The sequence below is a fragment of the Gymnoscopelus microlampas genome (genome assembly GCF_963454915.1).
Source record: "Gymnoscopelus microlampas genome assembly, chromosome: 10".
In the NCBI taxonomy this organism is placed as follows: Eukaryota; Metazoa; Chordata; class Actinopteri; order Myctophiformes; family Myctophidae; genus Gymnoscopelus; species Gymnoscopelus microlampas.
The window spans coordinates 35,133,277-35,161,262 of NC_139947.1; the positions used below are offsets into that span (position 1 = coordinate 35,133,277).

Sequence of the window (27,986 nt, forward strand, 5' to 3'; positions counted from 1 at the left end):
ACCCAGCCCTATATACATCATTTGGCCATTTGAAAATAGCCGATCTACAAGCGCTCAATGCATCCATCGTGACGCATTGTGAGATTATAGAATATCTGTTATTTTCTAAAGATTCTTTGAATGTTTTGAGATTTGAACACTTGTGAAATGGGACATTCTGCATATGAGTTCTTTCTACTTTTGGTACTTGGTACATTTTGATACCAATACTTTTTTACTTACTCAAGTAAATTTTGAATTCTGGACTACTTGTACAGAGTATTTCTTCATTGCAGTATTGATAGCCTACTTTTACTTAAGTAAAAAAATAAATTGAGTACTTCTTCCACCACATTTTTCCATGGACCACTGTAATTATTCCATGGATGGATGGATGGATGGATGGACGGACCGACCACTAGTGGTCCGTGGACCACTGGTTGAGACACAGCGCTTCAGCATCATCCTCCAGATGGCCACCAGGGGGACTCCATCCATCTAATCATGTGAACGGCATGGCACCTGTTGTACGTAGAGGAGAAGTGTCTCATCCGTACAGAGCTCTCACTCACATTCAGAACGACTTCAAGACGCTATAGAAGTGAATGCTTGATTCTCAATAAACCCTGGAGCAATTAGATCTCGTCATCAAATATCGGGAGTTATTTGAGGTAAGTTGGTGTGTGTGTGAGCCTGCCAGTGCAAATACAACCATTTGTAGTAAAATACACACTTTATTGCCCCGGGTGGCGCGGATGATGACACGGATGCGCTGTCATATTGTTTCAGATTGACTTATTAGTTCTACTTAATCTATTCTATACTATGTTGGTAAAATTAGACTTAATTAAGCACATGTACACCGCTTAAACAAATATATATTCAACAATCATGTCTGTTATAGTCATAGGTTTTAGTGGGATTATGTAATGATGCGCTGTATGGATTTAATAACTTCCTGATATGTTGTCAACCTTCCTGGTTCTTTTTGGCACGACACCCATGACGCTCAACTGAACGCTCTGCTCTGTCTGTGTTAAACGTACAGACTGGTTTTAGCCTATGTTTGGGGCGTTGTTAAAGGTAGGTTAAGTGATTTGCTTTTGTTAAAATAAGTGTTAAATAGCTCTATATTCTGATAGTACTCATTGCTATAGAGTGTTCTGTTTGTTCAGTAAAAGGAGTCTCCCATGTCTCTCCACCTCTTGATTAAACAGAAAATACATTTTCAGTGCTCTCTCCTGATTGGCTTAAACTTTGTCACCTACATGAACATTTACTATATTCTGTTTAACGAGCTGGAGAGACCCCTGTGACCTTTTTTAACAAAAAGGAAAAAAATCCCACAAAATATCTCTTACCCTACCTTTAAATAGTTTTTTTTATTTTTATAATTACGGTAACTTGACAATAAGGTTTGGAATATTATGTGAGATATACATGATTACTATAGTATGAATTAGATACTATAGTTTTATTATTATTACAATTAGTATTAGTTCTATGCTGAAATATCAGGACCCCAGGAAGACTAGAGGCTCATTCATGTGTCTCTAATGGGGATCCTTTAATAAACGTAAACATAAACGTTGCTATTTATTTTGTATCTCTTATATCAATTACCTTGATAAACCTTGATGTGTAAACTATGTGACAAGCATCACATCTTATGGTGGGGCGTGTCACTTTATTAGCATACATACATTTAAAATGTTAATGTTGGGCATGAATGGGCATGAATGGAAGTTTTATCTTTCCAGTTCCACCGCCCTTTCTTTTCTTTTCCACCACATTTTCATGTCCTGTGTTGACAGCAAACTTGACAAACTGGTTGTCCAGGTAGACATATGTCATTCCACTAGGACAAAGAGGTGGGTTGCAGTCACCACCGCCTGTCACTGTCCGTCACTAAAAGAGTGTCTCCTTGAATCAAATATGAATGAGGCTGGTTTGAGACCAGAGTGAATTAATTATGACCTAGTAAGAGTGACTCTAGTATGAACAGTGATCAACTAAGGACTTTGAGGGTGCCCTCAATAGAATGATATCCCATTCCACATACCATGCCAGGGAAATGTTTCCCTATTGTGTCGGAACAGAATAAAGTAGCCCTACAGGTTATAGCTGACATATTTCCTGGTAGGGGACAGTCTTTGTTGCTGTGGTATGGATACGTGTGCTAACAGGTGTTTCTGGGAGACGTCACGTGTCAATCAGTAACCGGTGTGGGAGTTGTACATTGAGCCACCTGACCAGTACTACCTGTTGCCACGTGGTTCCTGGAGGGCTGGGTACCTGGGGGCATGTGGCTTCAGGTATTTGCCAGAAGGTGTGCTCTTGTTTGTTCACTCTCTACTTGTCCCTGCCCTCTCCCTAGCTGTCTGCCCTTTGGGACTCCACAGAGAGAGAGAGAGAGAGAGAATAGGAGGAGCATAGGAGGACTGCGGGTTAGGCAGCCCGGCTGCTATGACACTTGAAGATAAACAAGAGGAGATTTAAAGGATTTCTTCAGAGTGTGTTGTGTTAATCAAAGGAATCATCTGCTGTTTGGACGGATCAAGGCAAGTAAGATTTACATGGGATTTGGATTGGATTGTTTAAAAGAGAGAGCATTTTTCAAACCTTGACTACAACCCTGAGGGTGACATGCCCTATTACATCATGACCAGGTTGTTTTAGTTTAATTGTTTTATTTGTACCACGTTATCTATCTAGGTTGGAGTGTGACATCCATCCAGCGCCATGCGGTTCTTCCTGCGCCGGCGTTTCTCCCTGCTGAAGCTGGTTCTCCTGGGAGGGACTCTGTTCATGGTGGCCCTGGTGGCTCTTCAGAGGGATGTGGGCGAACAGCCTGCAGGGGACCCCTGGTTCCAGGAGCTGGTGGTCAAGAAGGACCAGGTAATTGTCATGGTGCGGGACGCCATGGGCTTCCAGATCAAGCCGCCAGCTCCCCCGTCTCCAGAGGAGAACCCCACCGAAAACGTTCACTGCCCCTTTGGGTTCTACAGCCAGGCTGAGCTAAAGCCTGCCCTGGAGAGGCCCCCACAGGATGCCCAGGGCCCTGGCGCCGACGGCAAGGCGTATAACAAGGAACATTTGACCCCAGAGGAGGAGAAGGAGAAAGAAGAGGGCATGACCAGACACTGTTTCAACCAGTTCGCCAGTGATCGCATCTCCCTGAGCCGCAGCCTTGGCGAGGACACCCGGCCTCCAGAGTAAGAGAGGACATTCCTAGAATTATCTTGAGTGGTCGATAGTTGAGGCTAGCGCTGTTTTGTTCTTTTTTTCTTTTTCTTTTTTACTGTTAAGGGCATTTACATACTTCAGATAATAACCAAATTCTCAGTCAAGGTTATACTTGCAGAAAGCATTTCAATCTCAATATTATGATCTGAACATTGCCACGGAAATGGAACAGAACCTAAATGAATTACGAAAATGGTAAAACAGGATCAGACGTATAGGTTTTTATCAGTGTTGTAGATAATATAGGAATATAGATGGCTACAGTATCTTACTCCGAGCTCTCCTGATCAGGATGTAAGCTTATCTGGGACATTTGAAACTTACCCTACTGTTAATTTTCCTTTATCTCCCAAGTAGTGAGACGTGTCACAGTTTAATGCCCTTGACAGTCATTTGTTTTGTGAAAAGCTTTTCAATTGCTTTTCTTCATGGAAGAATTGTTTACTAGTGTATGCTTAGGGCTGTGCTTTATTTGTCTAAAATTGAGAGCCTGCCACCCATAAGCCTAATGCAAACAATGGTTGGCTATTATTACGTACTGTAGTAGCTGGCTGGAAGACTTTTTCTGTGTGTGTGTGTGTGTGTGTGTGTGTGTGTGTGTGTGTGTGGGTGTGGGCGTGTGTGGGTGGGGATTTCAGTATTTTTTTTATAGGATTGAAGTGTATAAGAATGGGTCAAACCAGAAGTATCTTCCATAAAGCATTAATGGTCTCAGATATTTCCTAAAACCAAAGGTTGAAGCCTCAATCTGCAATTTCTTCAACTGGTTGGCTTCATGTAGAACCACAAGAACATACAGTATGTTTAGAGAGATAATACCTAAACATAATTCTACATATTGTGCTATAGTAATTGTTTAGGAAACACAGCGCTAGTGTGGAGGACTCCTTTCACGCTGTTTTACAAATCACAGATTGGGGTTTGGCCTAACAAAACTTTACAGTCGTGAGATTTGTTTCGGTTTTGTGTGTGTGTGTGTGTGTGTGTGTGTGTGTGTGTGTGTGTGTGTGTGTGTGTGTGTGTGTGTGTGTGTGTGTGTGTGTGTGTGTGTGTGTGTGTGTGTGTGTGTGTGTGTGTGTGTGTGTGTGTGTGTGTGTGTGTGTGTGTGTGTGTTTAGAATAAAGAACAAAGTACCAGCACACTGTGTTAACACTTGTTTGCTGGACGACATCATCATTGATGAAGAGCCACCAGGTTCAAAACATCATCCAGTACAAGGTGTTGTAGCATTAACGTGCACTGGTTCTTTGTTCTTTATTCATGGTACAGTATTCCCCAACCCAACACCTGCCAAAGGATGTGTGTAATTTCTCCCCATAATGTGTGCGAGTATTTTGACATAGTTCGACTTTTATTTATTTATTTTCCAGGTGTGTGGAGCGCAAGTTCCGGCGCTGTCCTCCTCTACCGACCACCAGTGTCATCATTGTGTTCCACAATGAGGCCTGGTCCACCCTTCTCAGGACGGTCTTAAGTGTCCTGCACACATCCCCTGCTGCATTGCTTACAGAGATCATCTTGGTGGATGATGCTAGCGTTGCTGGTAGGACACACGCACGCGCGCGCACACACACACACACACACACACACACACACACACACACACACACACACACACACACACACACACACACACACACACACACACACACACACACACACACACACACACACACACACACACACACACACACACACACACACACACACACACACACGCTCTCTCTGATAACCAATACTTGGCCATACAACTTGAGAGCTAGTAGATCTACTATTTTTTTTTAAATAATGTTCACCCAAAATCAATTATTTTACTACAATTGTTTCTAATCAATTACATTGATTAGTTCAATTAACTGTTGCACCCCTACAGAAAATGGCATGACATTCCAACCTGCAGTGTTGAATGGACAGATGGACCATCATCACCATCCTTAGAACTCTGTCGCTAGCGGGGCTAAAATTCACAAATATATATATATATATATTCTTTATATAATCGTTCCCAAATCAAGCACACACATAAAATACAGACTTTACAAACCCCATTCATTCACACGATACAGCAGTTATGAGTCTGCCCCATACCACCACCACAACTCACACATATAGTAATAATAACACCCACACAGGATACAGCAACACGGTGTGTACACTGAACACACACACACACACACACACACACACACACACACACACACACACACACACACACACACACACAAATGAATTTTCTCTTTCATTGAAGTTAGTGCTTACTGTCTGTTCTGCGGTCAGAAATGTGAAACGGAGTAACTGTAACCTGAAACGTTCTCAGGTCTTCATTTGACTTTTATGTTAGTGTTCACCATATACTGTGTCAACACAATGTGTTTTACAGTACTGTATATACTTTCTGAGGAAGTTACAAAGCACTGGAATGGAATTGTGCAAGCATTTTCAAACAGTTATAGTTTAGCTATATGTAATAGTACAGTTTAACAGATCTGCTGTGAATGATTAATCAGAACAATTGTCAAAATAGAGGTGCATACTGTATCACAATGAGTTCTACAACACCCTGGCCTACATCAACTGTAATTAATTTCAACCAGTGAGTGTTCAAGAGCTGGGGGGGCAAAGCAGTAGCAGAATGTTATCAGACAAGTTATTCATTACTGATTAACCTTTCGAACCAATAGGTGTGGTCATTGTTCCGGTTTCTTTTAGTTTACTGTAGTTCTGTTTTTGAGGTATACTAACTTTATCGTTTGTTTTTCTTGTTTTTCTTGTTTCAGTCCTTCTTTTTTACCCCCTTTTCCTCCATGCTAATGATGCTTCTTTCCCCTGCAGAGCACCTGAAGAGCCAACTGGAGGAGTTCCTTCGTCAGTATAAGATTGTCCGCGTGGTGAGGCAGGCGGAGAGGAAGGGCCTCATTACAGCCAGGCTGCTGGGGGCCAGTGTGGCTCAGGGTGAAATCCTTACCTTCCTGGATGCACATTGTGAGGACACACACACACGCACACACAAGCCAATCTTATATTCTTTGTAGATCTATGGTTAGACAGTGGAAAAAACATATCAGGGAATATGAGAACTTTCATAGGAAACGTTTTAACATAATGCTTATCTAGCAACAATAGGTGCATTCGCTGAGCATATATTTGACCTGGTATTACTTATTTTGTAATATAAATATATTTAATAGTCTCAAAGTATTTTAACTAATTCCGTGTTTAATCCATTTAGACCTGAGGCAGATTCTAAAAACACCTTTTAAATTTAATTTTGTCCAATCTGTATGGTAGAGTATGTTAATATTATATAACTTATATATACATTTGGGGTGGTTGTATTTTGTCTCCCTGCTCTTCTATTGAGACATTTAGATTGTGTCAAGGGTCATGTCTCACCTAGACACAGGATCTGTCACGAATTTTGACCTGATGGTCAAGATTCAATTTATCCACTGAGCAAGCAGGCCAGCTCCATTAGCTCAAATAAAAATCTAAGCACTTACGCAGAAAACCGGGTTCAAATCCGGGGTAGAAGAGGAACGTTTTCCTTAAAAAAAAATCTATTCAAAAAACAGGTCTTAATGGGTTAACAGATACTGTACGAAAACAGCATATATTATATTGTCCCTCAGCTTTAAGACATTTTACCTGCTCTCATTTCTCTTACCTCAGATACTCGGTGGATAAGGTCTTTTAATTAATCAATTCAATGAATCAACAATCGACTAAATCAATTGAAGTCCAACAAGCCTGTCTGCACAGACATATTCTATGACCTTGCTCTACAAGTCTCACATCCTTCTAGATAACGATGAACAAATGACTTACCAAATATCTATTGTGTGTGTGTGTGTGTGTGTGTGTGTGTGTGTGTGTGTGTGTGTGTGTGTGTGTGTGTGTGTGTGTGTGTGTGTGTGTGTGTGTGTGTGTGTGTGTGTGTGTGTGTGTGTGTGTGTGTGTGTGTGTGTGTGTGTGTGTCAGACATGGAGATGCCTGACGCCACACTCACGTCATAGGCTAGCATCAAAGTTCTCTGATAACGGGTACTACCCTAAGTATTCTGACAATGGGTATTCTACTAGTATTCATAAAATCAGGTGGCAAGTAATGCAAATTGTTGGCCTTGCACCAGAGGCAAACTTTGAGATTGGTAGCACACCCGTTTTCACAGTCTCTAAACTTGATATGAATTTAGGGTTAGAAGATATGAAGTCATGTATGTTCCTCTTCCCCCCTAGGTGAGTGTTTCCATGGCTGGCTGGAGCCCCTGCTGGCTCGTATCGTGGAAGAGCCCACTGCAGTGGTCAGTCCAGAGATCACCACTATCGACCTCAACAACTTTCAATTCAACAAGCCTGCGGTCAACGGCCATGCCTACAACCGTGGCAACTTTGACTGGAGTCTGACCTTTGGGTGGGAGGCGATCCCTGATGATGAGAAGAAGAAACGCAAGGATGAAACCTACCCTGTCAAGTAAGTTAAGAAGGGGGTTTGTCATTGTGGAATTCTCAAATTCGCAAACGTGACTTGGGCTGTTTTAGGTGCACAGACCACAATTTTGGTTGAACTCGTGACCTGTGCCTGATGTCGTTCCCCCTCGTTAAAATTATCTTTTTTTAAAAATCTTTTAATGTCTGATGCTTTTCTCTTCTCAGAACACCTGCCTTCGCTGGTGGTCTCTTTTCCATCTCCAAGAAGTATTTTGAACACATTGGAACCTATGACGACAAGATGGAGATCTGGGGTGGAGAGAATGTGGAGATGTCATTTAGGGTCAGTCTCACTTTCTGCACTCTCATGGTCAAGATTCTATTTAGTGTCAGATTAATCAATATTGCTAGGAATGTGCCTATGGAGCCATATAAAAAATATACAGAAACACATAATTTCACATCATAGCATAGTTATTATTATTTTTTATTTTTTTACAGTTCTACAATCCAGTCAGTCCATGAAACTATGGCATCAGTGATTAATAGATATACTGTAAAGTAATACATATTTTTAGTTTTAGTTTAGTCTTGTCATCTCATCATTGTTGTCTTTGCCTATCTCATCCTCAGGTGTGGCAATGTGGGGGTCAGTTAGAAATACTTCCTTGTTCTGTGGTGGGTCATGTCTTCCGTACCAAGAGCCCCCACACCTTCCCCAAGGGCACAGAGGTCATCACCCGCAACCAGGTGCGGCTGGCTGAGGTCTGGATGGATGACTATAAGAATATCTTCTACCGCCGCAACAAGAATGCTGCAAAGATGGCCAGTGAGGTCAGTAGTCAGAGTTAATAGTAATGATAAAAATAATAATTAGGTTACACTGTAGCACTTGCCAAACCACAGTTTCAAAAGAAACTAGAAAGATTACACTGGGAGAGTACATAACTCCATCAACTCTACCATACTCGCACTGTATTTGTTCAGTGGCTGAAAATGCTCTCCAGCACCCCCATTTGGTTTGTTTTGATCAATAGGGTAGGGTTTACCTTTTACTGTATATCTGCTGTTAGGTTCACAACATTTCATCATAAAAAGAAATTCAAACCTGCTTCTTGATTATTTGATTAATCAGAAAAGTAATTGCTAACAAAATAATCGATAGTTGCAGCTCTATGGTGTTTCCATTCTGGAGTTCTATGGCTTTTTATGAGAATCCATGCCCACTCTCACACCCTCCTTTGCCCAATTTGTGTAATAAGTGAATCAGTTCTTCCTTGCCTGATGACTAAAATGTCCACTAACGTTCATGGTGTTGCGAGACTGTTCTGGAGCTACATGCCTATTAATGTGAAGCCATGCCTGTTGCCACACCCCCTTGGACCAATTGGTGTGAAAAGTTAAAAGGAGTAGTTCACCCAAAAAATGACTTCTTGGGGTGTGTACTTGATTAGATAGAAAATAAGCAATTTTTTGGGTGAACTACTCCTGTAAGACTTGAGGCCGATTCTACAAATGCCTTCTAAATCAGTAGTTCTTACACTTTCAAGAATAGCAAAAATAGCAGGTGTACAAGCTTGCAGCAAGGCACGAAGTGACTTACTGTGAGCTTGTATATCTGCTATTTTTGAATAGCCAACGCTAAAATCTAAAATGACACCGGTTTCCGGTTTTAATGGGTTAAACAAAGCTTTGTTCACATTCGATTATAACTTTTGGATCCTGTTAACAGACAAACAAATGGGGAAAAAACATCACCCCGTCCACCACCGTCGTTGGAGGTGAAATGTGTTAAAGTAAAGCATTTAATAATAATAATAATAATAATCAGGAAGTGAAAATAAAAAGGAACCCAACATGTTACAACAAGAACTAGAAAGGGGTGCACGCTCGGGTGGGCGCAGTGGTAAAGTGCCTGCCCACCACCGCGGAGGTTGTGGGTTCGAATCCACCGTGGTGCATCCGGCTTTGTCGAGCGTCTACACGAACACAATTGGCCCGTGTTCGGGCGAGGGAAGCCGGGCGGGGAGGGTGATAATTGTCACTGCAAGTAATCTTACGGGCTGGGATGATACCTGACAGCAGGGAGTGTTTGGCGGGAGGAGTAGGATGAAGGCTTTACGTCCTCCCGGTGAGGGCTCCTCACTGGCAGTGAGGATACAGCAGTGACAACACAGAAATGTGTTTGGGGGAAATCAATTGGCATAACGACTAAATTGGAGAGGGAGAAAAAGGGGGTAAAAAAGCAAAGAAAAAAAGTAATAGAAGGTGGGGCACAAATCTCAAAACCCTGCCTCCCATCATTGTGTCTGTGTGGTGCATGTGATTACATTGTTTTGGCATTGTGCACATGTATGAAAAGGCGCAGGGCGATGGGGGAAGAGCTTTTGATAAAGTATGCGGATTGTTAATACCTTGTATCAATTATGTTTGTACAGGGCCATATGGGGAACACAATTTATGCTTGGAATAGTACAGGGACCACTAACCTAGAATGCTATATATAGAATGCCACATAGCCCTGCTAAATTTAGTTTTAGTGTTTAGTTTGTACAATTGAGATTTTAATTTAAGTAATACACCAGGCAGCAAAGGTTTCATGACAGCATTTTGTCTTTTATGTAGTAGTTTGTCCAGAATTACAAGTCCCAGGTTCTTGAGAGCTTAAAGTACTTTCTTTTGTGTTTTACAGAAACAGTATGGTGACATCTCCGAACGTCTACAACTGAGAGAGAGGTTGCAGTGTAAAAACTTCACCTGGTTTCTCAACACAATTTACCCAGAGGCCTTTGTTCCAGACCTGTCTCCTGCTAAATTTGGAGCCGTAAGACATGTTCACCTTTTCCTTAATGAATTCTATTCAGTTTTTCCTTATGGTGCTGTATGCAGGCAGCAATGTCATCACTCATTGTTTGTGTGAATGCTCAATGCACAGATTAAGAACTCAGCGTCTCAAACCTGTTTGGATGTGGGCGAGAACAATCAGGGAGGCAAACCATTGATCATGTACCAGTGTCACAACATGGGAGGAAACCAGGTACAGGTACACTTAATGTCAAACTCTTCTTCTATGTGAACGTTTCTTGAATTACAATGTTTATTAGCCTAAATTATAAAAAAATAAAATGAAGTAGACAAATGACTATATGTCACCTAATAACAAGCAAAATGTACTTTTTATTAGTAGGTGTAATTAGGCTCATTTAATGAGCAATGCAAGTTTAGTCAGGAAACTCTACCTGGCTTAAACTGATTGGACCAAGCAATAGCGCACATTTATGAGTGGACCAATCATGATTTACACACCCTAATGTCAAGAGTTATTTGGCTTACACATACCTAGTTGCTGCTGCCTTGTGTCGTCAGTTTTAATGCACACACCGACTCCCCAGCTCCACCTGCTTAGATCTGCTTGCACACCAACACGGCAGTGAGCCATAAAAGGAAAAACGTATCTATCAATCGAGGAAATCGAGGCCCGACAGGATAAATCAGTCATCTAAAAAAACAGCATTCAGGCAGAGCCACTGTCCGGACAGAAGAGAACCATCTGCTCTCCTGTGTGAAATGTGTTCGTAGCTGCAGGATCTTGAGATCTAGTACCACAACATGGCAAGCAGCTTATGTGACACTGTTTGGCTATTGGTGAAATAAAAGGAACTTTGTTATCTCGAAACCTGGCTGTCGTCTGTCCAACTGTCGAGCCTGTCACACAATATCAATACACCCCCCACCCCCTGAGTATGAAGTTAAAGCAAAATGTCTGATCAGGCGTTTGTCTCTTCCAGTACTTTGAATACACATCTCACAAGGAGCTGCGTCACAACATTGGAAAGCAGTTGTGTCTCCATGCGGCGCCCCCGTCGGAGCAGGTGAAGATTGAGCAATGCCAGCTGAAGGGAAAGGGTACCAGTTTGTCACCACAACAGGAGTGGGCCTTTACTGAGGTATGGAGCACTGGGTCACTGATTCATGCAATATCTCTGCTTCTATTGTGAAGGATGGATGGATTTGTTTTTGTGATTTCTAAAAGTGTCATTATTGATTATGGCTAAAATGGTAATGTGAGATATTGTACTCTGTACAATATTTAATTACAAATGCTGATCTGTGATTTTGGGAACGTATAATTGTATTGTGTTACATTTGCTTCTTATAATAATGTTTTGACTAAAGTCACTCTTTAAATTAAAATAACTATTTCAGTATGGCAGTTGAGCCAGTATTGTACAATTGGCAATTATGGACGTGAAAAACTAAACAAAGGCTAGCACATGATTCATTGTGCAGCGCTGGCACTTATCTGTTTCTCTGGTCTGGCCCTGTAGGAGCAGCTTCTGAAGAACCCCGGCAGTGGAAAGTGTTTACTGCTGAAAGGAGGCCAGATTCAGATGGACGACTGTAATGCTGCTGACCTCAACCAGCACTGGTCCTTCAGCTGACCACCCAGTCTGCCTACCAGGGACCAACAACTCCCTGTTCCTCTCCTCTGACACAGTGGTCTAAGACATGAGCTCTGCTTTCAGCCGATAGGACTGCATGATGTGGAGCTTTGGGACTTTGGGTTGACCTGTGTGAACAACAGATGAGGAACTGAACCCATCTGTGCAAAACAGCTCAGGGTAACCTGTGACTGGTTTTTAACCTATTTATGACAGAATCTCAGGAAAGATGGTGGAAACATTGCGGCTTCTTCCTGTTGACTATGTGAATTTGACAGCCAGAACTGGCTGGCGTGGACAACTGGGAAATGTTCAGAGCTGCTACTGTATGTACAGTATGATCACAAAGCTGTGCCTTCCATGTGCAACAAGTGGCTGTGTATTGTCTCCTAAGACTGTAAAATAATGTATAGTGACATTTCAAATGTGAATGTATTGCCAAAGAGAGATGGGTCAATTTTAAATTAAAAAAGAAAAGCTATGCACTGTTACTGAAGTGAAATGGTCATTGTATAAAAGTAAAATGTTTTTTGGGTATTACCAAGGAAAATATCTCTGAAATTGTCAGTTGGTTGTCAGTGTTGGTTGCCATTCATCAGTAATGGTAGTCAAGCGTGTCAAAAGGTGTCTCAATAATCATGCCGTATTATGTACACTACAGTATGTCTACCAATAGCTTTTCATTCAGGGTTTGAGTCAGTTAACCACTTAAACACTATACTGTACTTAGTTGACTGAAGTTCCCCTGGGCTCTATACAAGGCCCCCTCCAGGTTTTTCTGCACTAAATACCTTTGCCAAAAATAGCCTATAGTATAAGCTCACAATTCGTTGTGATGCGTTGTGAGCTGTTTTTGTGGGTTGTTTTTTCCGATTGAAAGAATAGGGACGTTAGGGTTCAAGTGGCTAATAAAATGCACAAATGTACCCGTTGCATGGTCTGAAAGTATAGAACATTCAAAGCACATATAGTAATACAAACACGTTTGTAGGCTTGCTGATGCTACAGACTAGAATTTAAAACGCTCACTTGATGTCCACCTACTTGCAATGGCCACTTGTAAGTAATAGGGGCGGCAGTGGCTCAGGGGTAGAGTGGCCGGGTAGAGTGAACTGGAAAACCGCAAGGTTCCCAGTTCGATCCCGGGCTGGGGCGCTCCCCTAGAGTTAGTGTCGAAGTGTCCTTGAGCAAGACGCTGAACCCCTAATTGCTCCCGGTGAGCAGGTTGGTGCCTTGCATGGTTTCCTCCGCCATCGGTGTATGAATGTGTGTGTGAATGGGTTAATGGCACAATCAATGTAAAGCGCTTCGGATAGAAGCGCTATATAAATGCACCATTTAATACAATTTCTCTACATACAACTTCATAACCTGAGTTATGATGCATACTTATCTGGCTTATCTGCTGATAAGAGCTGTTCACACAATAAGTCCTAGCATATTATCTTAGTGGGACTGGTAGTTAATATTTGCCTTTCCAGCACAATGTACAGTATGTTTATCAAAGGAGTGGTGTGGCGGCGGAAGCCATTCCTTCATGCCATTTCAGCCTCAACTGTAATGAATTGTGTGCGAGTGTGTGGTGAAGAATCCTCTCTGGAGTTGTCAAACCAGGTCTGATGGAATGTGAATTATCGTGGGGAGTTGTCCCTTAACACTCTTAGTAAATACCAGGTCGTGGTGAGGGCTGGACAGAACCCTGTTTCTACAACTCCCAGCATAGAACAAAGCTTTCAGGAAGTCAAGGAAGTGTTGAGTGATGCCAAGACATTATTTCTTTACAACAATAGGTGGCAGCAATGATTCACTGGGTTCTTTTTTCCTGCAATGCAATGATGACAGTTGAGAATTCCACATACTTTGTATGTAGTAGTTTGACCACGGGGAAAGGAGAGCCGCCTGGGGACCGAGTGAGACAACACAACCTAAAAGAAGATGAGTGTGGAGGCTTTGACTCGCTCTGAGGTGTTTGGACAGCTGCGGCGGGAGCTCTATGGAGACGAACCATCCAGTCACTCAAACACACACATCTTCATCATACTGGGAGCCTCTGTGAGTACGACCTTTCAACTTCAAGGATTATGGCCGTGTGAACTATGTCTATTTCTCTGTGTATTTCTAAAATATACAGTATGATAATGACTGCGTGACGAGTTGACGTAAGTTCCTACCTCACCATAATGCGTGTTATCTGGGGCTCATGGGAATGATCCTATAAACCCTAATCTACTGTGTTTGTTACATAGTTTTCTTACGGAAACTGTTTTATTTGTTTGAATTGGCCTTCTCGGCCCCATAGGAGATGAGTGCCTCCATCCTATTTTCCATCTACTCTGCATTCCGAACAGAGGGTTAAACAGTGTCAACTTTGTGACAAGGGGACAGGACGGGAGAAACGGGTTATTGAGTTTGCACAAAGCCACAAAGGGGAGCAATTCAATGGGGAATATTTCAGTGTGGTAACCTCCAGTGAGTGCATGTTGACTGAAATGTGCTGCATCTGCCCATTCCTTTGTCCAGCGATGAAAGAGAGTGATAATTTTAGGGCAGCTAGACATTTTTTTCACACTGTTCTACTGGCCATAATCCAATCACAAATCCCAGGTAAAAAAATCCTAAATGCAGTTTTCTTTTTTCACTTTATGATTCTTAAATCATGCCCTTGTTGCATTTTAATTCCTTGTTAATCTGCAAACCAATGACTATTAATTTATATAAAATGACATTGCATCTCAGAAGTTGCAGAATCATGTCGGTGTGTTGAAATATTTACACATTTACTCAATGCTATGTGGGCCCATTACTCAATGCTATGTGGGCCCATCCCAAGCCCCGACCCCCCCCCCCCCCCCACCCCCAAGTCACTATGACCATTCAGTTTCAGGTTTACTTACTTTCTGGACTCTGTCCTAGCACACATGACTGCCTGCACCACTATCTGGAGTGCTGATGAACATGTATCTTTTTGCTTTTCTTATCGATCACTCAGGGAGACCTTGCAAAGAAGAAGATCTACCCCACATTATGGTAAGAAGAGAGTTAGTTATGTTATATTGAATGGGAGACAAAAATAACATTTTGTTATCTTGTGTTCCCTGTAGCCATCGAGCGTCACTGGTTGACCTTCGCCCAGTGTTTTGCATCATTGCTTTTGAATGAATGTTTACGGGTATCTGTATTTTCTCTAGGTGGTTGTTCAGAGATGGCCTGCTTCCAGAAGAGACCTACTTTGTGGGTTTTGCACGCTCCAACCTGACTGTGGAGGACATCAAGACGGCATGTCTGCCTAATATGAAGGTGATGTTCCTTAACCACCTTGGGGGGAACATTTTCCAAAAGGCTGATCTGTAAGCTCACAACGCGATGCATTGTCAACTTATACATTATCTATTTGGTGTAGAGGGAAAAAAGAGTGGACTGAGTGGACATAGCTGACCCCGCTCAGCTATCAGGTTGCTAAGTATAGAGGGTTTGAAGTGGTTAACACAGTTTTCTATATATTCATTTAGACGTTATGCCAATTCTGCTCCAGTGTAGTCCCTGTCACTGCTAACCCCTACAGTTGGTCATGTTGGGAGGCTATAGTCTCCTCCGATACTCATGAAGTCGCCAGCCGCTTCTTTGCACCGGACAGTACCTGGAGGAACACGCCATCACTTATATAGTTCCACAGCTCCCTGCTGAACAAGCACCCTGACCAACCTGTAGGAGTCACTAATGCAGTGACAGAGATCGCCACCCCCCCCCTCTCCCCACCTGGCTTCTCAGTTCTCTCTAGGTCGTCTGAGGACGACCTAGTTCCCATCCATGGAACACATTGAAACGGTTTTCTGAAAAGTTCATACAAATTGAAGCGTTGACTATTGTGTGCTGCTGCATATTTTCATACAGTATGCACGCTCACGCAACACACAAAGTGGGGGCCATGGCCCCCAGCAGAAGCAGGTGGGTTCATTGGAAAGTGTGTGTGGGGGGGTATAGTAATGTAATTTCAATTCAAATTCGATTCATAAGATTATTGTGCCAGTTTAACCACTTTCAACCAGGCGTCCCTATTTTGGGCATGTCATTATTGGCAATTTGTTTTTTGTAAAAAAAAAAAGTGTTTCTGCTAGTTTGTGTTTTTTTAAGCCATTTCGCAATGGGGGCAGCAGCCACACACTTTTGCTATTTGGGAGTCCTTGGCATAGAAAGGTTTGGGAACCCCTGTCTTAACATAGGCTGCAGAGGAGCCCCAAAGCAATATTTTCGCTAACTTTAGATGTTGACTGTTTTGTGTTTGTTGTTCATGTGGTACTTACTGTACTTGGATCTGTCCATTTCTCTCACAGGTTACCGATGAAGACAGTGAGTCTCTCTCAGCCTTCTTTAGTAAGAACTCCTACCTGAGAGGCAGATATGATGACGGCGAGTCATTCTCTCGGCTTAATGCTCACCTGGCGTCCCTGCCTAGGGGTGCTGACGCCAACCGACTCTTCTACCTGGCTCTGCCTCCCAGCGTCTACCACGACATCAGCTCAAACCTCAAAGCCCACTGCATGACTAAGTCAGTGTCTGTAAATTAGATTAAATAAAATGATACAATTAATTAAATTAAGTGTAGAGCTGGGCAATTAACTGAAAATAATATCAAAACTGATATTTTGAACCAATAACTTCATCTTGCTCATGTAGGTTAATTGAGGTTAATTTTTACATTTCTTATAATAAGAAATGAAATCGAGAGAACAGCCAGCACACAATTATTGTCCTTTTCACATGTGCTCTCAGAGCAACGGGCACATTTCAACCTAACAGGTCTTCCTCAACGTGGTGTCAAGACAACAGGAAGTGAGGTATAAATAGTGTATGATGCAATCAAGTCCAAATGAATACGGGTGCCAACTGTCATCACCTAGAAAGCTAACAATGAAGACTCAATATTATTCATAGGGTACCAGGAAAGGACCAATGCTATATGCATATAAGACACAGATACAAATACAGTTTGTAGGATGATCATGCAGAGCCAACTCTATATACATAAATACAGGCCACTTCAGGGCTTATTAAGTGCCTGAAAAGTAAACAAACAAGTAATCTCTCAAGAACAGATTCTGCTCTGCGTTTGAATCTGTCGTGTTGACAACCCGTGCACATTGGCTACAAGTGGGCGTGCCATCAGATCAGGAAGCAGGCCGCGCTTTACCCAATCAAATGTAGTGGCCGGGATTTACGTGTGTGCCGTTCGTTCCCCACTGGAAACAAACCGAAACTCATTTAACAATAGCGTCCTCGAAGCCGACAAAACCACGGAAAGTTAGTAACATTTTAAATTGCTCTTTCATCATAGAAACAAGTGGGCTTATAACCAAAACGATCCATGTTCTTTGGGAAAAATGGTGTGAGTGTTCTGTGGAGAAATATTGTTAGTGGGAATGAAAACATAGCCGCACCACCGAAGTGAAAGGCTGAAGGCAGACCAAAACCCTGGTTTCCCTGAGCACGGGTCGTCCGCTCAGCTCCGCCCAGAGCCAAATTAATAAGTAAAAAACTGCAGAGGGTGCTGTTTTTCCTTTTTATTTGGCGATGGGTTCCCAGATTGACAAACAAGTGACTTGTTTGTCAATCTGTGAGAAGGCTCTCTTATAATAAGAAATGAAAACAATTATCAAAAAACAACTATATCAACGAATCAACGTATTAACCACTTAACCCTGTACTTCGTTGTACAATGGTGGCCTACAAAAATAGCGAAAAGGGGTGATTTACGAACGCATGCCACATTGTCAACTTGTAGAGCAGCTATTTTCACTATCGAATCTTTTTAATAACAGTTTATTAATCGTAGTCGAGGCTAACGTTTGAAATATTTGTGAGATTGATTTGATGTCATATTGCCCCGCCATCCTTAAAGGGGTAGTTCGCCCAAAACATTTATTATCTTCTATCAATTACATACCCCATGAAGCATTGAATTCATGGCAATCTTTTAGTTTTTGTAGTCTCCATGAATTCAATGCTTCATGCGATGTGTAATTGAATAAGTCATTTTTTGGGTGAACTACTCCTTTAAAGGCCAGACCGCACCAATGCAACTCCTTGCAACTGCCATTGGGGATAATGGTTGCAAGTAGTTGCAAGTAGTTGCGTGTTACAAGGAGTTGCAAGGATTTCCATTGGTGTGGACTGGCCTTTTAGTGTAAGTGATTTTGCATGCTGCTTGAGCACGTGGCTCTAATTTACTGTGTCTGTGAACATCAGAGGCTGGAACAGAGTGATTGTGGAGAAGCCGTTTGGCCGCGACCTCCAGAGCTCCCACCAACTGACAGCCCATCTGTCTTCCCTGTTCTCAGAAGACCAGATCTACCGCATAGACCACTACCTGGGCAAGGAGATGGTCCAGAATCTCATGGTGCTCAGGTAGTGTATAATCGATGCTAAAAGTCATTCCTGGTGCTTCTATACCGCTGGTTCTCAATTTTTTTGCCAGACCCAGAGGGTCGGCCTACATGAGGCTTTGTCTGTCCCTCTTTCGTCCCTCTTTTGTCCCTCTTTTCCTCTGTCCCTCTTTCGTCCCTCTTTTGTCCCTCTTTTCCACTACACGTCAAGCGAAGCCCGGCCATTCAGATTTCAACCACTAGGGATCTGGCAGTACCAGGTCTCCTGGTCCTAGTTTTAATCTCTGGGACCCTACACTGTAAAATCCTCAGGGTTTAGAGTGTACAAATGGAACCAAATGGACCCATAATGTTCCATTGTTTGCATTTGTACACTACCTGTAAGGGTCCATTTGGACTCCTGGTGGTCCGCGAATCCAACATTGAAAGTGTTTTATACTCATACTTGCTTATAGTGTTTGTTCAATCGTCCATAGGCCCCAAAGTTACGTGATAGATTAAAAATGTTCAGATCCTAAAGAACATAGCCCTCCTCCCTCTATACTATCTTTATGTTTTCCGGGCATTCATTGTTGTATTTTATTCTCTCCTTGCCAGGTTTGGAAACCGTATCTTTGGCCCTATATGGAACAGGAACAATGTGGCTTGTGTAGTTCTAACATTCAAGGAGCCGTTTGGCGCTCAGGGCCGTGGCGGGTACTTCGATGACTTTGGCATCATTCGGTGAGAATCCCCTTTATAATACATAAACTTAGAAAGATGTTCCCTTCTTACTGTAGAAGTTTTTCAAGTCTTATCCCTCTGTTTTTATTACCTGAATTAGTGACGTCATGCAGAACCATCTCCTCCAGATGCTCTCGTTGGTAGCCATGGAGAAACCAACTTCCACCAGCTCTGATGATGTGAGGGATGAGAAGGTAGGACTGTGCTCAGTAGAAGACAGCACACTGTCTTTTGCCTATTAAGACCAGAGGCCGATTCTACAAATGTCTCCTAAATCTATATTAGTGGTTCATGTCAAGGACCCCCAAGATTTCAGTTACAAATGTTCCCTTTAAAATATATATATAATACATAATATAATATATAATACAAAGATTAGTGTGCAGTAATGCCATCTCAAGGCAAGTCAAACTGTACTTCTATAGCACATTCCATCCACAAGGAAACTTGAAACGGAAAGAACACACACAATATGGAAGGTACAAAGTACAGTTGTATAGCTGTGCCATTTGTGTAACCTTAGCCCCTCCCTTTATCTAGCCAGGGTTAATATCCCACCCTTGTGCACCCAGCACACACACACACACACACACACACACACACACACACACACACACACACACACACACACACACACACACACACACACACACACACACACACACACACACACACACACACACACACACACACGCACACGACTTCTGAATCGTGTCATAATTCCATGCACCTGTGCAGGAATGTATGCCACACGCACGCACGCACGCACACACGCATGCTCTCCAACTTGTGTTATTGATCTGCTTAACAGCTTTACAGCTGCTTACATGGTCATTGGTCCACAGTATTATTATTGTTTTTACAAGTCACCAGTCTTCTGTTCTAGTTCAAGTTACTTATTTTATTTAAAGTGCATTATCACACTTTACAAGCAAATATTTGGAGAACATAAAAATAGAAAGATAAGAAAAAACAGTACAGTGCAAATCAGCAAGGTTACAAAAATACAAAAATAGTTGACACAGCAAAGGGGGTTGAGGTACATACAGTACAGTAGGCTATGGTAGGTTGAAGGACAATGAGAAGACGTGGCTAATGAAGGTTTCTAATGAGTCATCATTTCTGACATTTCTTTATTGTTGATTAGCTGCAAAACAAGTCCCCATGACATTAAGAATGAACGAATATTGATGAGTTTGTGTATTATTATTGTGTTTTGTAAAGAAGAAATTGGTCTTGACTTGCTGTGTGCAAATGAGACAGATGTTTTATTATTAAGCAGTATGTGTTATGTTCTTGTGGGCTGGTACTGTATGCCATAGCCACGATACAATGATGTCCTCGCAGATCCTGCACTGCACGTACAGTAATTCTAAACAGATTTCTCACTGTTAAGAATTCCTTGTGTCAGTTATGTATTTATCAGTAGTCAATCAAAAGTTATGATTCAAAGTGTGTCGACCTACACCGCACTAACTAGTCCATTCCAGCTTTCCAGCGAGAGAGAGGGAGTATTTATTGTTATTGTCCGTCTTATTAAAAAGCCAATGTCCACGTCTCTTAGTAAGAACCATTGTTATATTCATTAGGGCTTAAAACGTGGATGGCTTGCATTTTGTGACAGCGTCGCTGTCCATGGTGCTTAAGGGTGCATAGGGATAAATCTACCTCAGTGACCAGCATCTACTACCTACTAACACCTCCGACATGAACTCTGACTCTCTTTCGCTCCCTCCAGCTCTCTTTGTAAAATGTACAATCAATTTACTATTTAGTCATTTAGCAAGTAACTCTCTCTCTCTCTCTCTCTCTCTCTCTCTCTCTCTCTCTCACACACTCACACACACCTTTCCTTTAGTACACATACTCTTGTTGTAGCGCAAACAGGTTATGTAAGCCCCATTGTCATCAACATTGTATGAAAGCATGGTGCGTGCTCCTAGATTAATAGAAAACAGGTCGGGAGCGCATGTACAGTACACGCCACAGAGACGTGCAAGGTCAGCACCAGATTCGGAACCATAATAGACCATTTGGTTTCTACTTATCCTTTGTGATTGTGTGCATGAGTGAATCTGAAAGCAGTAAGAAGACACACTTTCACAACCTCCTTGCACTGGAGATTTGATTTAAATGTATTCTCTGAACCAATTCTCTGGACAGGATCATTTCTCCATAGTCGTCCAAACCAGACCAGTGTGTTCCTGATGTCCCATCCTCACAGACATCCTTCATCACAATTGTGAACCATGACAAAATAATAGCCTATGGCTATATGTGTGGCGCTCCATACTGTTACTGTAGCAGTAGTCGTGACAAACCAAGGACATCACTCTAGTCACTAGAGTCTAGTGACTAGAGTGGTGCTGAACCATTCACCAAACAATGCATAGTAGATACGGTGACTTACAACATTTCATGGCATGTCCAAAGATAAATTCAAAACAGCTGTACAGCTGGGCGAAAGACAGGAAAGCGCGAGAGAGAGAGGAGAGACTACGAGGCTCCATTTATTTAGTTTTTTACATGTTGACCCATAGCCTGCAAGTGGGTCGACCCGTGCATCACTAGTAGGGATGGATAAGTAACCAGAGTCTCCTGTCTTTCCGCTGTTCTGTGCTGTAGGTGAAGGTGTTGAAGTGCATCGCTCCAGTTGTGCTGTCAGATGTTGTGTTGGGTCAGTATGTGGGGGACCCAAATGGAGAGGGCGAGGCCAAGCTTGGTTACCTAGACGACCCCACTGTCCCGAAAGACTCCTGTACACCGACATTTGCTACAGCGGTGCTCTACGTGCAGAATGAGAGATGGGACGGTATGGGCAGGCATCCATAATTGTTTGTTATCATTTTTTTCGCACTTTTTCCTCTTTCAATATACTGTATTTGATATTTAATCCTTACTTTACTAGAGTTAATATTTGGCTTGTTATGTGACTGCTGCAGTATTTTGCTTCCTTCATCTCTGTCTTTTTTGTCCCACCACCAATCCATCTGTCGTCTGCCGTCCATTCATGTGCTCTTCAGGTGTTCCTTTCATCCTGCGCTGTGGGAAGGCTCTGAATGAACGTAAGGCTGAAGTGCGTCTCCAGTTCACAGACGTGCCGGGGGACATTTTTGACTTGCACTGTCAGAGGAACGAGTTGGTGGTCCGAGTGCAGCCTGACGAGGCCATCTACCTGAAGATGATGACCAAGAAACCTGGGGTCTTCTTCAGCCCAGAGGAGACAGAGCTGGACCTGACATACCGCAGCAGATACAAGGTACCCCAGGCTTATGTGCACGAAGACACAAAACTAAAGAACTATAGAGTCAAAATGCAGTAACAGCATGAGAAGTGAAAGGGGAAAAAGCCTTACCTTAGTTTTTGTTTGGTTTCCTGTCCCACCAAATGTAATTCTGGTACAGATGTGTGTCCTTACAGTACATGGCATTTAAAGGTAGAATTGTTTTGTGAAATCTCTTCTAAAACGAAGTGTAAGCACATCCCAATAAACTGAGTGTACCAAGTGCTTGGTACAGAGCAGACAATAATACATAAGGAATACCTGCAGTGGATAGTTGCTTTTTGCAATGTTTTGACATTAGCATGCTACCATGCCGGATTTACAGTTCAGGCATTATCAGACACTCTTATCCAGAGCAACGTATGAGAGGTGATGGCTAGTTGTGCCCTATAACCTTATGAGACCGTCGTAAACCAACTGTAACCGACATTATAAACACAATAGCTAGATCCCATCAATCCCATTCCCGAGGGGATGGAACGGTCGACTTATACTGATTGGCAGAGACACACCCAGCCTTCATTTCAGGGGAAAACTTCACAATAAAGGCATAGCAAAAAATCCACTGCAGCTGGTCTTTAAAGAGCCTTCCTGTGCTGGGGTTGCGAGGGCGATCAAATTTCTATATTAGGAGACCAACAGGCATCAGCTTCCTTGATTGGCCCAACCAACCCCTTGGGCTTCATGGACTGGCCAAGCTTCACGTGATGTTTGTGTTGCTGTATCAATATAAGAGGAAGTGTGCACAATAGAATTTCATTATTTTACATAGCCGTAGTTGTCTGCAATGTACTTATGGATGGTGCATGTGAAAGGAGGACCACAGAGATTCAACCATGCTGCTGTGGCAGTGGGACACAAGGTCTACTCCTTTGGAGGTTACTGTAACTCCAACGGCAGGGATCAGATTGACGTGCATGTCTTCAACGCAGTGTCTTTAACCTGGATGAAGTTGCAACCATTGAATGCCAGAAATGGAGAACGTTCCCCCGAGGTTCCCTCCATGTGCATGAGCCACTCAGCTGTGCTGATAGAAGACACAATCTACCTTTGGGGGGGAATGGTCAATTTTGAGATAGAGGAGCACGACAACCAGTCTACTGTCAGGGGGGACAACTGCAACATGCTTTATGCATTTAACGTCGACACCCACAGATGGTTCAAGCCCAAGGTGTCTGGGACTGCTCCACAGATGAGGCGCGAGCACTCGGCCTGTGTCTTGGAGAAGTGCATGTATATCTTTGGTGGGTTCAACCGGCCAAACGGATGCATTGACAGTGATGACATCTACAAGCTGGACACCACTACAATGGTCTGGTCTTTAATCAACACCAGAGGAAGGCCAGCACCTGCTTCATCATGTCACTCTGCCACCATCATCGGGACAAAGATGTTTGTATATGGGGGCAAAAGGACATACACTGACCACCACAATGACATGAGCGTGTTTGACATAGAGACCAACTGCTGGCTGGGCATGCCTTCTGCACAGCTTCTTCCAAAAAGACGTGCGTGTCATTCAGCCTTTGCCTTCAATGGAGAATTGTACGTATTTGGTGGCCATAACTTTCTTTTAGTCCAGACCTTTAATGATCTATGGAAATTCAATCCAGAGACATTCTCCTGGATGAAGGTTGAGCCCAAAGGGAAAGGCCCGTGTAGGATGACTAATATGTGCTGTTGCATGGTGGGGGATCGTATCATCCTCTTTGGAGGATATAGATACACAACGGATGATCTGTACATCTTAGACTTAAGTCCTAGTCTGAAGACGTTATGCAAGCTAGCAGTTATGCACTACGGTCTGGAGCAGTCGGGACTCCCACACAGCATCAGGTGGGAACTGGCAGTCATGACAACAGCAACAGAACAAATTACGTAGCCCACTTCAAGGAACCAGGAACTATGCAGCATTATACAGGAGAATAGAGAACTCTACTACCAAATGAAACGCCCCATGGCTAGACATGACTTCAAAGATCTCTAAGAACACAAACCTCTTAGCCTGGGATCCAGCCTGATTCGCTACGTTCGGCGGACTTTTTTTTCTCTCTTCGCTTCTGAGTCTGGAATGCACCCCATTGACTCGTTTTACAGAACTACACTGGAACTACATATGTTACGTTAGGCAACGTCGTTGCTGATTGGATGTTGTTCAAACAAATGACGAATCACGACGATCACACTGTTTTTTTTGTCCCGCCCCGCACCACAGACCAATCAGAAGCCACGGCACGACTCGAAACGTTTGTCATGTCCCGCCTCCCTTGGAGATAGGAGGCATTCCAGACTGAGAAGCGAAGAGAGAAAAAAAAGTCCGCCGAACGTAGCGAAGCAGGCTGGATACCAGGCTACAAACCTCTACACCCATTTAATCTTCATCAGGAATGAATTCCGAAGTAAAGAGATGCTTTGGGAAAAGAACTGACAGTCATAGAAGAACTACAGGAAACATGTTTGTAAAGGAAAAGAACTTTGGAATGGGAGATGAGAATGACTGCAAAAGTAGAGACCTTTGCAGTTTTTCTGCTGTTTTTTTTAATATTTTATTTTTGGTTTGAGTTTAAATCACATGATATACAAGCACAACAATACAAATACAGTTAACCCTCTCCAAGAGACGTTTGTGTCGTATTTAACACTTTCTTTTTTGCTGCTGCTCTGTAATGTTTTTGTTATGTTTTTTTTGTTTTTTGGACATTTAATGCTTTATTTCAGATAGATACAATGAACAGAGAGACAGGAAAAGGGGGATGGAGGCAAGAGCAAGGCAAGGAGGCATGAGCTCGGCCCTGGCCTCCCTAGGCTGGTGAGGGGAGTGTAGCGCCCAGGATCACTTAGAAAATTGGCACCGGGTGAAAAATAAGGGTTACAAAATCGTGGGATAAAAAATATATAAAAAAAAAAGGAAAAGGGGGATTACTTGCAGTAAAGCGCAGGTTGGATTTTAACCCAGGCAGCTGCAAGAAGGATTCTAGCTCTTACTCTGTGACCCACCACGTCACATTATATCATACATTTTGGACTTACTGTATATGGATGAGGTTATGTTGAAACCTCTCTAAATCTTGGAGTAGCTATCTAGTGTGCAGGTATTTTTCTTTACTGTATATTACATCTAACTCTTTGATCTTTAAAAAAAATGTAGTGCGTTTCTGCTTTTTGCTTTTATGTCGTAATATGGCTTGTATCTGCTCTTATGTAATGCATAAGGGCCGATGCAAATAACAGTGGGTCTGATGTGTCATTCCCCAGGATGTGAAGCTCCCAGATGCATATGAGAGGCTGATACTGGATGTCTTCTGTGGCAGTCAGATGCACTTTGTTCGCAGGTAAGTGATCTTTGTATTTTGTCATCATGCAGCACTTTCCCACTAAACTACTGACTCCCCCCTCTGACTCCCCCCTCTGTCCCAGTGATGAGCTGCGGGAGGCCTGGAGAATCCTCACCCCTCTCCTCCATCAAATAGAGGAAGAGAAGATACGTCCCATCCCCTACATATATGGAGGGTAAGTATGTCACTGTCGTGCTTCAAGAAATAAAAAGAGTGTACCTTTCTGCGTTGCTCTAACTCATTTTGGATGGTCTGTGCCACGCTTCGACACTCCAAAATAGAACCAAGCTCTGAGAGTTGCGTCAACAGGTTTTTACATGTCCAATCGATGCTTCCAGCACGGCTGTGGCCACAATGGGTGTGTTTGATGATAATGCGTGCGTCTGACGCATGCAGGGTGTCAGCGCCTTGTCTGTTGAAACACAGAATCAAAGCAATCATAGCAATTGATAAATAAAGTATATTAGGGATACAACTATTGATTATTTCATCGATACTTTTTTGGATTATGTGAATAATCAAGGCGCGTGAATAATGAATTTTGACGTATAAATATATCAACGAATGAATGTGAAAAACTTCTAATTGTTTTTTATAATCGACTAAATTGATTCTTGATTGATTCTTTGTCATCGCCTACAACTGTGTCAGACAAATAGCCAATCTACAAGCTCACAGCGGGTCGAATCGTGACTTGTTGTGACCTTGTAGATCTGATATTTTTGGTATTTTGGAAATTCTATGTCTTTTTCATAATCGATTAAATCAATTAGTTTGATTAACCGTTGCACCCCTACACCTAATTGTGATTCATATATACAATATGTATCCTATTTTCTCTGTCTTGTCAGTCGTGGTCCTATTGAAGCGGATGACCTTGTCAGGAGGGTGGGATTCCGCTATGAAGGAAGATACAAGTGGGTGAAACCCCACACTGCATGATTATTACACACATATGCAACCAAAGTGTAGGCTTGTTTACAACTTACAGTGAATGATGTTCACTTCAATCCTTCACTGCTGCTTTTTACCCCACTGCATGGAAAGAAAGCTCACTGCTTTTTGCCCAAAGATTAAGCCACAAAGTATGATTCTGGAGATGTAAAATCATTGCAATAACTTGATTCCATCAGTGTGTTTACCTTGTGTGTCTGAAATAGCATGGCTGAATAAATTACATTTTGCAGTTCACTCATAATGGTGCCTGTACTTTATGCTCACTACTGTGGATGTCATTGCTTAAACCTGTTACCTGTTACCTATCCACTTCGTGCCTTGTGGCACATACTGTAAGGCCTTCACAGAGCGCTTCCACTCACAGTCGGCTGCTGTCATTGCTTAAAAGGGCTATACAAATACATTTGAGTTGAGTCCTAAGTTAACCAGCGTAAGGCACACAGTGAGTGTGAATTGCTCTTTACACTCTGTGTTAAAATGGACCCTTAAGAGGAGTTAAATGAAGGATTTTAATGGGTATGTTATACATATATACATTATACACATACAGTATACACATTTAGTCTTAGTTGAACGCCTGTGTCGCACACCGAAAATAGCAGCTCTACAAGCTCATAATGTGTCGCAATGTGATGCGCTGTGAACTTGTAGAGCTGCTATTTTAGTACAAATCAGGCAGTACTCTCTGATAGTGGAATGCCATTGCCATGGAGTTTCGTGAATGCCAAGGACTGTGTTCTGTGCTTCTCAGCAGTCCAGTGTTTACTGTCAACATTCATTTATAATGATATACACCGATTACTGTTCTACAGCATACCGTATTGTCCTTTTGAAGTGATATTACATTGACCAGGAAATCTGGTTGGCCTGGTTCAGTAGTATGTACAGTACAAATTGTTTCTCTTCTGACCATTACTCGTGGTTATAAAGTGTTACCTACTGTACAAAGACAGACCTGGGAAAAGACAGGAACTTGAACAGTCAACTTAATTTAGGTAAGTTTGGATCTCAACTCAAATTTACACTGCTGAACACCTTAAAAACATATTGATACGTTTCCTTTGTATTGCATGAACTATATTTCACATAATGATCATTACCTCCTCACCAGACTGTGAGTGTACATTCCAGTTAGTCAGCCCTGACCCCTGCGTCTGCTTTAAGCTCTCTGCTGCTGACTGATACTGTTTCCCGTGTCTGTCTCTACCAGGTAC

At 42.5% G+C, this 27,986-nt stretch overlaps 3 protein-coding genes across 5 annotated transcripts; all 3 read left to right on the forward strand.

Annotated features, from left to right (window-relative positions):
• Positions 1–509: 509 nt before the first annotated feature.
• galnt6 (UDP-N-acetyl-alpha-D-galactosamine:polypeptide N-acetylgalactosaminyltransferase 6 (GalNAc-T6)) lies at positions 510–12,585 on the forward strand. 3 transcript variants are annotated; one of them, XM_084069346.1, is made up of 12 exons: positions 510–650; positions 2,357–2,544; positions 2,695–3,194; positions 4,596–4,768; positions 6,058–6,207; positions 7,461–7,695; positions 7,878–7,995; positions 8,286–8,486; positions 10,345–10,476; positions 10,588–10,689; positions 11,441–11,599; positions 11,981–12,585. In XM_084069346.1, the coding sequence occupies exons 3-12, from the start codon at positions 2,722–2,724 to the stop codon at positions 12,092–12,094; spliced, it is 1,857 nt and encodes a 618-aa protein (XP_083925472.1). In that variant the 5' UTR covers positions 510–650; positions 2,357–2,544; positions 2,695–2,721; the 3' UTR covers positions 12,095–12,585. The 3 variants fall into 3 exon arrangements, with proteins under 3 accessions (XP_083925472.1, XP_083925474.1, XP_083925473.1); XM_084069348.1 differs by having other exon boundaries at positions 2,357–2,540; XM_084069347.1 differs by lacking the exon at positions 2,357–2,544.
• Positions 12,586–13,774: 1,189 nt separating this feature from the next.
• Positions 13,775–27,137, forward strand: LOC311053725 (glucose-6-phosphate 1-dehydrogenase-like). Its single transcript, XM_084069394.1, has 12 exons — positions 13,775–14,146; positions 15,084–15,121; positions 15,283–15,391; positions 16,426–16,640; positions 18,338–18,496; positions 19,072–19,197; positions 19,298–19,391; positions 21,823–22,009; positions 22,221–22,456; positions 25,736–25,812; positions 25,898–25,990; positions 26,667–27,137. The coding sequence occupies exons 1-12, from the start codon at positions 14,030–14,032 to the stop codon at positions 26,755–26,757; spliced, it is 1,542 nt and encodes a 513-aa protein (XP_083925520.1). The 5' UTR covers positions 13,775–14,029; the 3' UTR covers positions 26,758–27,137.
• Positions 23,268–24,450, forward strand: LOC311054498 (kelch domain-containing protein 3-like; the record flags this gene model as incomplete). The annotated part of the gene is made up of 1 exon (XM_084070510.1): positions 23,268–24,450. One exon carries the CDS (start codon positions 23,268–23,270, stop codon positions 24,360–24,362), a length of 1,095 nt encoding a protein of 364 aa, XP_083926636.1. The 3' UTR covers positions 24,363–24,450.
• Positions 27,138–27,986: the final 849 nt, after the last annotated feature.